Source organism: Bos mutus, chromosome 6 (assembly GCF_027580195.1).
Source record: "Bos mutus isolate GX-2022 chromosome 6, NWIPB_WYAK_1.1, whole genome shotgun sequence".
Taxonomy (NCBI): Eukaryota; Metazoa; Chordata; class Mammalia; order Artiodactyla; family Bovidae; genus Bos; species Bos mutus.
In genome coordinates, this window is record NC_091622.1 from 99,335,127 (window position 1) to 99,347,817 (window position 12,691).

At 36.8% G+C, this 12,691-nt stretch overlaps 1 protein-coding gene across 6 annotated transcripts in view; it reads right to left on the minus strand.

Moving 5' to 3' along the window:
- WDFY3 (WD repeat and FYVE domain containing 3) overlaps nt 1-12,691 on the minus strand; it is a 283,089-nt gene that overhangs the window by 128,281 nt on the left and 142,117 nt on the right. For 5 of the 6 annotated variants that reach the window (XM_070372638.1, XM_070372639.1, XM_070372635.1 and 2 more), the window contains 3 exons: nt 10,563-10,756; nt 4,462-4,919; nt 2,919-3,002 (listed from right to left, as the gene is read on the minus strand). In XM_070372638.1, coding sequence (XP_070228739.1) covers nt 2,919-3,002; nt 4,462-4,919; nt 10,563-10,756 — 736 coding nt within the window. The remainder of the gene's footprint in view (nt 1-2,918; nt 3,003-4,461; nt 4,920-10,562; nt 10,757-12,691) is intronic. The other variant, XM_070372637.1, reaches the window with a different exon arrangement.

The following is a 12,691-nucleotide window of genomic DNA, read 5'->3' on the forward strand; positions in this document are numbered from 1 at the left end:
CATTTATTCTTCTCAAACGAGAAAAATACTGTAAACATCATAGAAATCTAAAACATGATATATATTAAGTAAAATGGGGTCTATCTTAACAGGCATTATATAACAATTAATTCTTACTAAGTCACTTAAGTATATCACAGGTATTAAATTACTTTTTAAATTTAGAGATTATGGTAATCTTATTAGATAATTATCAAATAAGACCTAACCATTTACAAAGATAGGATAAAATGACATTTCAAGGTTTTGTTAATTTTTATGTTGCAGTTACTTTTAAGGCCTAAAGAAACTGCAATTTAACATTTCAATCTAAATTCTCATATACACCTAAGACTTATGTACCTCTTTGAGGAATATATATTTAAATATTTAAATTCTGAATCTGCTTCCCATCAGTTATCATCAGGTGTGTACAGGCACCGAGTAACGGGAATCGTGTCTGAATGACAGCTAGTATTTGCCACTGTTTTCCATGCAGAGTCTTGGTTACTATCTTATATTTTGTTTTCACTTCCTCTAACTCTGATTAGATACTGTTCAGCTATAGTTCTGTTTCATTATTCCTTCTGAATAATGAAAAAAACTATGCTTTTAGTTTTCCAAAATAAGTTTTCTTAGTTCTTCAACTCTTAAAATATTTAGAGAAGACTCTTGAAGCTTTAACATGCCAGACAAGTATCACAATTTTAAATTTTCCTTAGTACCTTAATCTCCACAAGCCATAAAACTAATACAATGTTGGTTTTCCCTTTTTGCCAAAAGAAAGAAAAAAAAAGTTTTGTCACAAGAAAAAAGATCCCCATAAACTGATGTAATCTGAGATGTTCTTGAGATATTCTAACTTTGAAAGTTACTATGCTGTGAAATAAAAAGATTTCTTTCAGCTTATGATTTTTACCACTGAGCAAATGTATGTATCCTGACTAGAATGGCAACCTGAAAATGTCAACACTGATCTTATTATTAGTATGAATGGCACTGGGAACCCTTGAGGGTAACATCAGATTGTAAACTGGATTAGAATTCTCATGAATAAGATACAACTCAAGCTACAGCTGTCAATTCAGTGACAGTCTCCCCTTAGGTCAAAGGCAGGGCATCCTTACATGTAGCTGTCCTGCAAATGTTGACAAAATGTTTTTGATCTAAGGCCTTAAATACCTATCATACAGAATAAAATGCTACTTTTTCCTTTGTCAAACTGCTATTTATATAAATAGTAAAATCTGATAAATTTTTAAATATTTGTTCCTTTAATCTGTGAATTTCTATTCAAAGTTTTTTGTAAATTCTGGTTAATATTTAATGATGTAAATGTTTTTAAACCCAGCAATTTTTAAGCCTTCACCATGTATGACAGAGTCGTAAATGTGATTTTTTTTTAACTAATTAAAACTATTTGGTAATTGAAACAATTGTTCTAACATTTAGTAGTTTTGTGAGATAGTGGGCACACATGAATCTTCCAACACAAATAATATCTTTTACGCTATTTACTTTAACAACAGGAAAACACACTAGGTCAACTCAAACTGATTTTATAAATTCTTGAATTAAGGACCGCTCTTTAAAAAAATGGAAAAGAAAAGTTTTTAAGTATAAGTACATTGAACAATGCTAAATTCCTTTATGAATATTCATGAGCTAATAGAAGAAAATGAGTTGTAAACTCCAGTGTACATTTAAGAGAAAAAGGAAAATATAAGCCCATATACCTAATGAATATTACTATTAAAATATATTAAAACACTAAATTTGTATAGTACTAAATTATCAACAACTCTATTCAACTTTCAAAACATGAACCACAGAAACAAAATTGAACAGCACAGCAGAGCCTCAGGCTCATTTTTGAAAAGCCACAATGTGAGAATATTAATATAAGACCCAAGGACCAGTACTTGTTTATGAGGAAACAAGGGAAGGAAGAGAATCTGGTGCCAAGTGCACAGACTATGATCATTTTAAGTACAGGTTAAAAAATGGAATCTCAAATGAATCTTAACTACTTTTGTCAATCAACTGCTGGTTCTTTATGTGTATGTGCTCAGTTGCTCAGTCCTGTCTACTCTTTGCGACCCTAGCCAGCCAGTCATGTTCAACTCTTTGCGACCCTAGCCTGGATAAAGGTATGATGAAGTCCATCAGTCCACAAATGATGAAAGCAGGAGCTAGGGTGGGTTTTGTTCACTTTTTCAAAGGTTAGCCAGTTCAGTCTTCATAACAGCATCACATTTCAGCTGGTTGAACTCGATTGAGAAAATATACATTTTCTCAGCCAAGGCTGGCATGTTCATTTTGGAGTAATACTAAAAACCAAAGAATGATCCCATGCACATTTAAAGTGAAAAGAAAAAGCAGAAAAGTATCCTACCTAAAGACACACTACATCATCTTTTCTAAATTAATATTAATAAAATACATGTTTGCTCTAAAAGGCACATTTTAGTCTACAGTTGGATGACAAAATTCTACATGTCCTTCATATCTTCATAGCATTAACACACTTTACTCTCAAAAATATACTCAGCTGAAGCTGAAAATTTAAAAAACAAAGAACTCAAATAGAAAGGAAAAAAAAATCAAAGTTATTCAACTGTTGCTGTTGTTTAGTGGCTAACTGGTGTCTGACTCTTTTGTGGCCCACGGACTGTAGCCTGCCAGGTTCCTCTGTCCACGGGATTTCCCAGGTAAGAATACTGGAGTGGGTTGCCATTTCCTTCTCCAGGGGATCCTCCTGACCCAGGGATTGAACCTGTGTCTTCTGCATTGGCAGGCGAGCTTTTTACCACTGAGCCATCAGGGAAGCTCCAAGTTATTCAATACAAAGCACGAAATCCACATTAATATATCATTAAGCACAGGAGAAAAAAAAAACCCAAGCAAACAAAGATGGACTGCTATTATTAGATCAGTACCTTTTCCTGGACAAAGCTGGAGTCCCCCAAGGAGAGGGAAGAGAAGACTCACTTGTCAGGCAAGGAGGGATCTGTTCTGCACGACTATAGACAACAAAACAGACAGGGGGGAGGTCAGAGAGGTTAGAGCAAAACACCAGGAGGGCAGCTGGTTAGTTTCACAAGCAATACCAGTAAAAGTTTAATAGGGAACAACCTTCATACTCAGCGGAAACAAGGAACAAGACTACAACACATGCACTGAGGGAAACAGAAAAGCATGCTTAAGGCAGATGCTTATCCATCAAGGTTAACATTTAACATATTTGTTAAACAGACTGCTGTGGGCCTTGGTTTTTTTTTTTTTTGGACAAAGCAAACTGAAAATAAGGTATGCTAACTAGGATAAGTTAGAAAACAAGGGAAAAGAGGTTGAACCTAAATATACAAATTTTAACTTTAATAACATTTTATTCCCTGAACACTACACTCTCCCATGTCTTCTATAAGTTAACAATATATAACAATAAATATGCATTTTTATTTTCAAGACAGGAAAAATTTGAAAACTTTTTTTTTACATTACCTGTATTTTCTATCTAAATATTAAGGCCTAAGAAATATTAAGAAACAAGAAACATCTCAGTAGGTAGGTCAGAGTTGATAATTTTACAGTTAGGGATATAACAGAGTTACTTGCTTTATTGACAGGGACATTATATTAACAGAAACAGTTCATTTGTTTTATGAGATAAAACTATGGTAACTGTTAAAAGTGATCATGCTTGGGGAAAATGAACAGCCCGATCACTCTTACATTATTTTCAAAGTGAGAACTTGATGGAAAACACACTCCTGAAAATAAGGGATTTAGATAAAGCAGGCTTACGATCTTAGAATCCTAGATTTCCCTCAGATTTTATCTTGATATATTGTAATCGTTCATTTATGTGTTTGAATTTTTGTACTGAAGCTAAAGGATGGACACAAACAGAGAAGCCTTGTGCTGAGCGGAACTCTCAACGCCTAGCATCGTCACATGGCATGTGGTAGATGTTCGTTAAGAAACTGTTTAATGAAGGAATAAGCAAATCAAACTCATAGACTCTTGAACTATCAGCATCTCCCAGGAAGACACATCACTTTTTGAGGATTATAAAATGTAGATTCTATGTTGAGACTACATCATCTGTCTGAAAATACATTAATCATAACCATGTTCTCCTCTTGATAATTAACATCAATTAAGTCTGGATGTACCTACTGTTCTTGAGGAAAAAGAGAACACAAGAAACACCACCATGAGAAGTAAATGTCATAGAAACTGTTCTATTAGGCGCACTGAGAGCTTAACTCTAACCCTGGTTTGACAAATATTACACAGATGTCCGTGCTGAAAAGCTTAACATCAGGGCAACAGTAATGTTCACATATAAAGTGATAGATAAGTGAATGAGAGAGAAGATCCATATGCTTTCATTTTAACTTAAAATATAATTCAAGCCTTAATGTTGAAGTCATACATAACACATCCTTAAATTCAGAGTATGGCGCAGAGTCCTACCTGTCAAAAGAATCTGTGGCTACTCTATAGAGATAAATAAAGAGTTTACTGCAGTGCCGCAGAGTGGGTGACACCGAGTCCATCGAGATGACGTCTTCCTCTAGAAGTCTTTGAAATGGCTGAGTATTTGAAGGGAAGACATTCATGGGGCTGATCTTTCTTAGGTCTGAGAAGCAGCCAAGAAATCGAACAGCGTCTGCCAGCTTCTCATACTGAATCTCTGTTTTGAAGAAGTGTGAGTTGGCTGGCTCATAACGCATTGCTGCAGTCAGTGTGCAGAACACGGTGTGGAGAAGTTCAAACACGTGGCCCTGGCTCACTTTCTCCCACCCATTCTTGGGGGGCGCACTCAAAGACCTTTCCATAGCCACGAGCAAGGACGTAACGTACACAAAGCCTCCAACCTTCCTAAAGACTGTTCTGGAACGGTGACTTTCTCGAAGGACCGACAGGAGGGCCTATGGAGGACAAAAAACAACACAAACGTATAATTCAAATTAAAGAAAAAAAAAACAAACCCATACGTGAATGTCCAAGGGGAATGCCATTCTGTGAATATCTGATAAGAGTATTTTTGTTATTTACCCAAAAAGCAATCTTATGAAGCATGTAAAATATTTTGCTAATTAAAAAATGCCGTATTATAAGCAGGAGAAAATTTTAGAAAGCACATCACATACTGCTTTTGATAGAATAATGGCTAACACCAAATCCTGGGTGAAAAAGCTTTTCCTATGTATTGGATGAATAAGGACATCAATGAAGTCATTTTTCATTTTTACAAAGTAATTTTGCTAAGTAGGTAAAACACATGTTCTAGTACAATATTACACAATCATGAAAACTTATGACTCTGTGTATACAAAATAATTTATTCTAGAAAGGATGAGAGAGATGATCAGGCAGCCAAGACCTGCAGTATTTCAATTCATATAAAATGACCATATCCTGATACTTTTGAAAAAGGAGTCACTTCATGGAGTTACTGGACATTCTTTCTTGCAGAGTGAACTACAGCCAGAGGGTTGAAAGCATGTTCATCCCCAGAATAGCTACAAGGCCAAACAGGTAACACAATCTTTTGTAACTATCAGTAATCCTATGCATTGGACACTATTACTATATGAAGTGCCATACTTTTAACTGTGTTCATTATTAAAAATAACACATTATAAAATAACTAACATTTTCTGGGGCACTTACTATGTACTGGTGGTGGTGGTTTAGTTGCTAACTTGTCTCTGACTCTTTTCGACCCGAGGGACTGTAGCCCACCAGGCTCCTCTGTCCATGGGATTTCCCAGGCGAAAACACTGGAGTGGGCTGCCATTCCCTCCTCCATGGGATCTTCTTGATCCAGGGATTGAACTCATTTGTGTCTCTTGCATTGCAGGAGGATTCTTTACTGCTGTGCCACCAGGGAAGCCCTGTATTAGGTACTTCTTTAAATGCTTTAATACATTAGCTTACCTAACTTTCTAAATAATCTTAGGCAATGGGCGTTATTATTATCCACACTTCACAGATGAAAAATTGAGGCTTCGAGTGGTTAAATAATTTTCCAAAGACCACACAGTTTATAACATTTCCTAGGTGGTATAGTGGTAAAGAATCTGCCTGCCAACCAGGAGACACAAGAGAAGCGGCTTCGATCTCCACTCCAACATCCCATGGCAAAATCCCATGGACAGAGGAGCCTGGCGGGCTACAGTCCCTAGGGTCACAAAGAGTCGCATAGCTTATACAATGGCAGAGATTGGAGTTAAACTCAGGCAGTCTGATTCCTCTGATCATGCACTTAACCATGAAACAATACTGCCCCAGAGAGCAATTCGAAATCTGTTTGCAGATACACAGGCTCCTTTTCCCTGTTTCAGCAACTGAAATATAATATCATTATTTAGGAACCTAATATTATTTAAGACACAATTTAAATCTTCCCAGTTGTTACGTTTGAAAAGGTCATTTTATTTTTAATAGTATTTGAAAAAGGGAAAGACTAAATAGGCCTTTTTCAAGTACACTATTTTAGAAATTATGAGATTTCATTGTACATACCTATACTTTATTGGAGAAGGAAATGGCAACCCACTCCAGTATTCTTACCTGGAGAATCCCATGGACAGAGGAGCCTGGTAGGCTACAGTCCATGGGGTAGCAAAGAGTCGGAAAAGACTAAGCAACTAACATGCATATTTTATTATTTTAAAAAATAATAATGTGCAATCTGTACATGTAAATAAAATTTAGAAATACAGTGTAATCCTTCCGTTATTCAGCAACCAGTAAGTTTCCATTTTGTGTCTATATTTTCTCAAATTTAATAAACTATACTTGTAATACTAACTCATATTAACACAAGACTTCATAACTTTTTGATATTTTTAAGCATCATATAACCTAGCTTGAAGGCTAAATGCAAGGGCTTAGAGTTAGAACCCTTGGGTAGAAATTCTACTCCAACATTAAAAAGCATTTCACCATGGTCAGTTACTTAACCCTTCTATGCCAGTTTCCTCTTATGTAAAACCTAAACAATATTAATAACAACTGACTTCACAGGAAATACATGTAAAACTCTTAGCAAAGTGCCTAGCATAAAAGTTCATCAGCATCTTCAAATACACACTGGGAAAAACGGGACACGTGTTATTTTATATATGAGGAAGTATGAGTTAAGAATCAAAGTATCATGTACAAAATCATATCAATGGTTAGAATTATGATAGGGGTCAGAAAAACAGTGCTTATTAATCCTTAGACCAAAAATGGTCTATGTTACATTCTTATGGATAAGTCCACCTCCTACTGCCTGAAAACTGCCATTCCTAGGCACTTTTGACATAATCACAGCATAATCTCAGTATCTGAAAATTTCAAATACCACGTATAAGCTAATATCCTTTTTAAGTCAATAATTAATGATAATGCAGTGAATACCAAAGTTAAAAGGAGCTGTAGGTCCTAGGGGGTTCATTAGACAGAATCATCAGCTATATATTACTCACATTTGCAAAAATCTAATGCTTAAACTTCAAATTTGTACATTAGCAGAATTATAAAATACGACATCTCATGGAATTTTGGCCTTGTTTCCAAATAATTACAAACTAAATCACATAGGTCTGTAGTTTTGTCAACCGAATGGAGGCAGTGAGAAGCAATGGATATCAACTTGAGAAAACTTCTGGAAATAGTGGAGGACAGGGAAGCCTGGTGTGCTACCATCCATGGGGTCGCAGAGTTGGACACAAATTCATGTCTGAACCACAACAACAAAGAGAAGCAATTCTGAGTGGAGCAAAAACGGAAATTGAAACTGGAATCCCAAATCTTGCTCTGTCTTCCAACACAACTTTATTCCCTTAAAGTGGTGGAATGCTGGAGCCAGCTCATATTGGTCATAAGAGCCAACTGTTTTCTTTTTGGAATATTGCCTACCAGTTGTTTAAAAACATAACCATAATTAAAAATTAAGTTCTATAAATTAAAAACTGAATAAATTGTTTTAAAACCAAAAGCAGCAAATACTCAGAACTCAGTACTTATGATTTTCCGCATTTTATTATTTGTGCTCTTGAGATACTATACCATGGAGTGGTAATGTACATCTCTTCTCAAGCCACATTCATTAACACATCAGTTGCCTTAAATAGGTCACAGCAGGAGTCCTCACTCCATGGGAATCAGTAAATGCTGCCCACCAGGACCCTTCTGTTGCCTTCCTCCAGCCTGAGGGAGGCAGTTATTACCATGTACTAGAACAACTGCTGCTGCTGCTGCTGCTAAGTCGCTTCAGTCATGTCCGACTCTGTGTGACCCCATAGACAGCAGCCCACCAGGCTCCCCCGTCCCTGGGATTCTCCAGGCAAGAACACTGGAGTGGGTTGCCATTTCTTTCTCCAATGTATGAAACTGAAAAGTGAAAGTGAAGTCACTCAGTCGTGTCCGACTCTTAGCGACCCCATGGACTGCGGCCCACCAGGCTCCTCCATCCATGGGATTTTCCAGGCAAGAGTGCTGGAGTGGGGTGCCATTGCCTTACTAGAACAACACTGCTTTACAATTACAGATCAGTCAGTTGCCTCTATCTACCAATATTTTACAAATCGAACTATAATGGTACCAAGAAAGGAGGAAAATGTATGCTTAAAAACTTGGCAACCTTAACAGCTTTTGAGGGCACTTGTATTTTCCCAGGCGATCCCTTCAAATACACAGATTTTCCCCAATATTGATAAGCATGTAGATTTCCTGTCTAAGAGATAAATTAATCATGCTTGAAAACTAAAATGCATATTCAAAACTGTCATACTCAAAACAGAATAAAACATACAATAGCACAAAGATAAAAACCACAAACTTCTCATTACTGATGAGAAGCATAAAGCAAAAGTTTAATAAAAGAAATGTATGATTGTAGAAGGCAGCTATACTTCCTGTCATGTCTGTGGCAGGAAAAGGGCAGGGGTCTCAGGAGAGGAAGTCAGAAGGAAAAGAGACAGTGGGCATTCCAAGGGCTCTTGGAGGCCAGGTTAGAGACACTGGCTTTTCTTCAGCTATTATTGACATTATTTTACTTTTGTATAGTTAAATTCATTTATTTTTAATTGAATGGTAATTGCTCTACAATATTGTGTTGGTTTCTGCCAAACATCAACATGAGTCAGTCATAGGTATATCTATGTCCCTTCCCTCTTGAACCTAACTCACATCTCCCTTCGAATCCCTCCTCTCTGAGTGGTTACAGAGCCCTGGTTTGAGTTTCCTGAGTCACATAGCAAATTCTCACTGGCTATCTATTTTACATATGGTAATGTATATGTTTCCATGTTACTCTCGCCATACATTATACCCTCTACATCCTCCCCCACCCCAACTGCATCCATAAGTCTGTTCCGGGTCTCCTTTGCTGCCCTGCAAATAGGTTCATCAGTACTGTATTTCTAGATTCCATAAATATGTGTTAATACATGATATTTATTTTTCTCTGACTTCACTCTGTATAATAGGCTCTGGCTTCATCTACCTCATTAGAATTGACTCATATGCATTTCTTTTTTTATAACTGAATAATATTCCATTGTATATATGTACCACAGCTTCTTTATCCATTCATCTGTCCTAATTTTTTAAGGAATCTGCATACTGTCTTTCATAGTGGCTATATCATCAATTTACATTCCCACCAACAGTGCAAGAGGATTTCTTTCTCTCCACACCTCCTCCATCATTTCTTGTTTGTAGATTTTTTGATGATGGCCAGTATTCTTGCCTGGAAAATCCCATGGATGGAGGACCTGGTAGGCTTTAGTCCATGGGGTCGCAAAGATTGGACACGACTGAGTGACTTCACTTTCACTTTCATTCTCACCCATGTCAGGTGATATCTCACTCTAATTTTGATTTGCATTTCTTTAGTAATGAGTGATATTAAGCATCTTTCCATGTGTTTATTACCCACTTATACGTCTTCCTTGGACAAATGTCTGCTTAGGTCTTCGGCCCACTGTATGATTGGATTGTTTGTTATTCTGATATTGAGTTGTAAGAGCTGCTTGTGTATTTTGGAAATTAATCCTTTGTCAGTTGCTTCTTTTGCTATTATTTCCTCCCATTCTGAAGTTTATCTTTTCACTTTGTTTATAGTTTTCTCTGTTGTGCAAAAGCTTTTAAATTTAATTAGGTCCTACTTGTTTATTTTTGTTTTTATTTCCATTCCTCTGGGAGGTGGGTCATAGAACATGTTGCTGTGATTTATGTCACTGAGTGTTCTGCCTATGTTTTCCTCTAAGAGTTTTATAGTTTCTGATCTTACATTTAGGTCTTTAATCCATTTTGAGTTTTATCTTTGTGTTTGGTGTTAGAAAGTGTTCTAATTTCATTCTTTTACATGTAGCTGCCCACTTTTCCCAGCAGCACGTAATGACGAGACTATCTTTGACTCATTACATATTCTTGCCTCCTCCTCTGTCATATTTTGACATAATTTTAGACTTGAAGAAAAATCACAAGGACAGTTCATAATAGTTCTCAGTCATTTAACAATCGTCACAGATTTTAGTAGTGAAAATTGTTAAGAACACACTTCTCAAACTTACTCTGAGGATGTCGGTCTTGAGCTGCAGCTCTGTGGGTGGGGCCGAGTGCATGAGTCCCAGAAGCGTGCCCATGTCATCGTCCCCATTGGGAGACAGCACCAACTGCTGGATCATCATCAGGGCATGCTGCCGACACTGTGGGTACCTCACTATATTATGCGCACATCTTGCGCCTCCAAATTCTCGGAAAATTCCTTGGAGGAGGGAGACAAAACAACAACACAGGTTAACTTAAAACATTCTAAGTCAGACGAACTCAAATCTGATTCATGTGTAGAAAGAGTAACTTAAAAGAAGGCACATAAAACCTACCCAGCAATTTTACCGCTTAAAGTAAAATACAAAATCTCCTTTTAAATTTACAATTACAGTACAAAACTGTGCGATGTCAGCAAAGGCATATACCAATTTCCTCTAGGCTTCCTTTATGCAAGAATGCCCTGATACGTTCCACATGCCCAATTTCTCCAAATCTCAACCATTCAGAAATTTCGTAGGTGGTTACCAAAATGACCAGTATTTTTATGCAGAGGCTTTACCAAGCGATACTTGAAATCAGTTTAGTAAAAGGCTTTTAGATGAACAATATTGCAAATAAATGAGATTTAAACTGAAAACAAGGCTTCCAAAACAGTAGCAAGAAAAAAGGGAATAAGTTATTCTTACAGTGAGAAAAAATTATAAGGAATCAAACGTTTTCAGTTGGTAGAGGACACAAAAACGACAAACTCATAATATTGTAAATCAACTGTACTCTAATAAAAATGTTAAAAAAGAGATAAAGGTGGCTGAGCCCCTATTCATTAAAAAAAAATAATAAACTCTATAATAGAAAGCATTGGTTGCTGTACTGTTCCAAAGGCTTTATGTAGAATGACTTATTTAATCTCCTTATCCCCTACCTGCTTACAGATAAGCATACGAGACATGCAGAAGTTGAGTAAGGTGTCAGGTCAGTGATACAGAGAGCAAGCAGCCAGCAGAATGTATGTCTCTATAGCCCTGTTCTATAGCCTGTGCTTTTGACCATGGATGATACTGTTCTTACATCAAATACCATCTTCAAGTTTAAAAAAAACACATAGACCAAGTAATCCAAATTATCAGTTAGTATTTCCTCCAAAGTAATAGCAATCTATCCTTTATGCTTTTAGAGTACCTCGTATATGCCACTAATATAACAGCTCATATTAAACTGTCTTAGCTTTATTTGTTTAAAAGCAGGAGTGATATTTTATAAATACAGTTGGACTGTTCATTTCAGTTCAGTTGCTCAGTTGTGTCCAACTCTTTGCCACCCCATGGACTGCAGCACACCAGGCCTCCCTGTCCATCACCAACTCCTGGAGTTTACTCAAACTCATATCCATTGAGTTGGTGATGCCATCCAACCATCTCATCCTCTGTTGTCCCCTTCTCCTCCCACCCTCAATATTTCCCAGCATCAGGGTCTTTTCAAATGAGTCAGCTCTTTGCATCAGGTGGCCAAAGTATTGGGGTTTCAGCTTCAACATCAATCCTTCCAATGGACTGTTCATTAATGACAGGTTAAAAAAAGGATTAAGGAGAAGTTGAGATTAAAGATAAAGCAAAAGTAAAGTAAAGTCACTCAGTCGTGTCCAACTCTTTGCAACCCCATAGACTTGTAGCCTACCAGGCTCCTCTGTCCATGGGATTTTCCAGGCAAGAGTACTGGAGTGGGTTGCCATTTCCTTCTCCAGGGCATCTTTCCAACCCAGGGATCGAACCCAGGTCTCCAGCATTGCAGACAGACGCTTTACCGTCTGAGCCACCAGGGAAGCCCTAAGATAAAGCAAAAGATTTACTAAATCCATTTTTCCCCTGGGAGAAGCAAGTTTTATTCTTTTCAGTATTTCCCTAAGGTTATAACATTATAACACTCTGATTTGAATTACTGAATAATTAAGAAAATCACAATGTGAAGCAGATGTTTCAGGAAAATATTTAAAGAAGCAAAGTTATCTGACGAAGAGTCTGCACTATACAAGTAAACAAACAGAAAAAGAATATTTCAAACACAAGGCATATTATAAAAAGCAATAAAACCATAAGAATACATTTTGAAGTAATAATGCTGCTGCTAAGTCACTTCAGTCGTGTCCGACTCT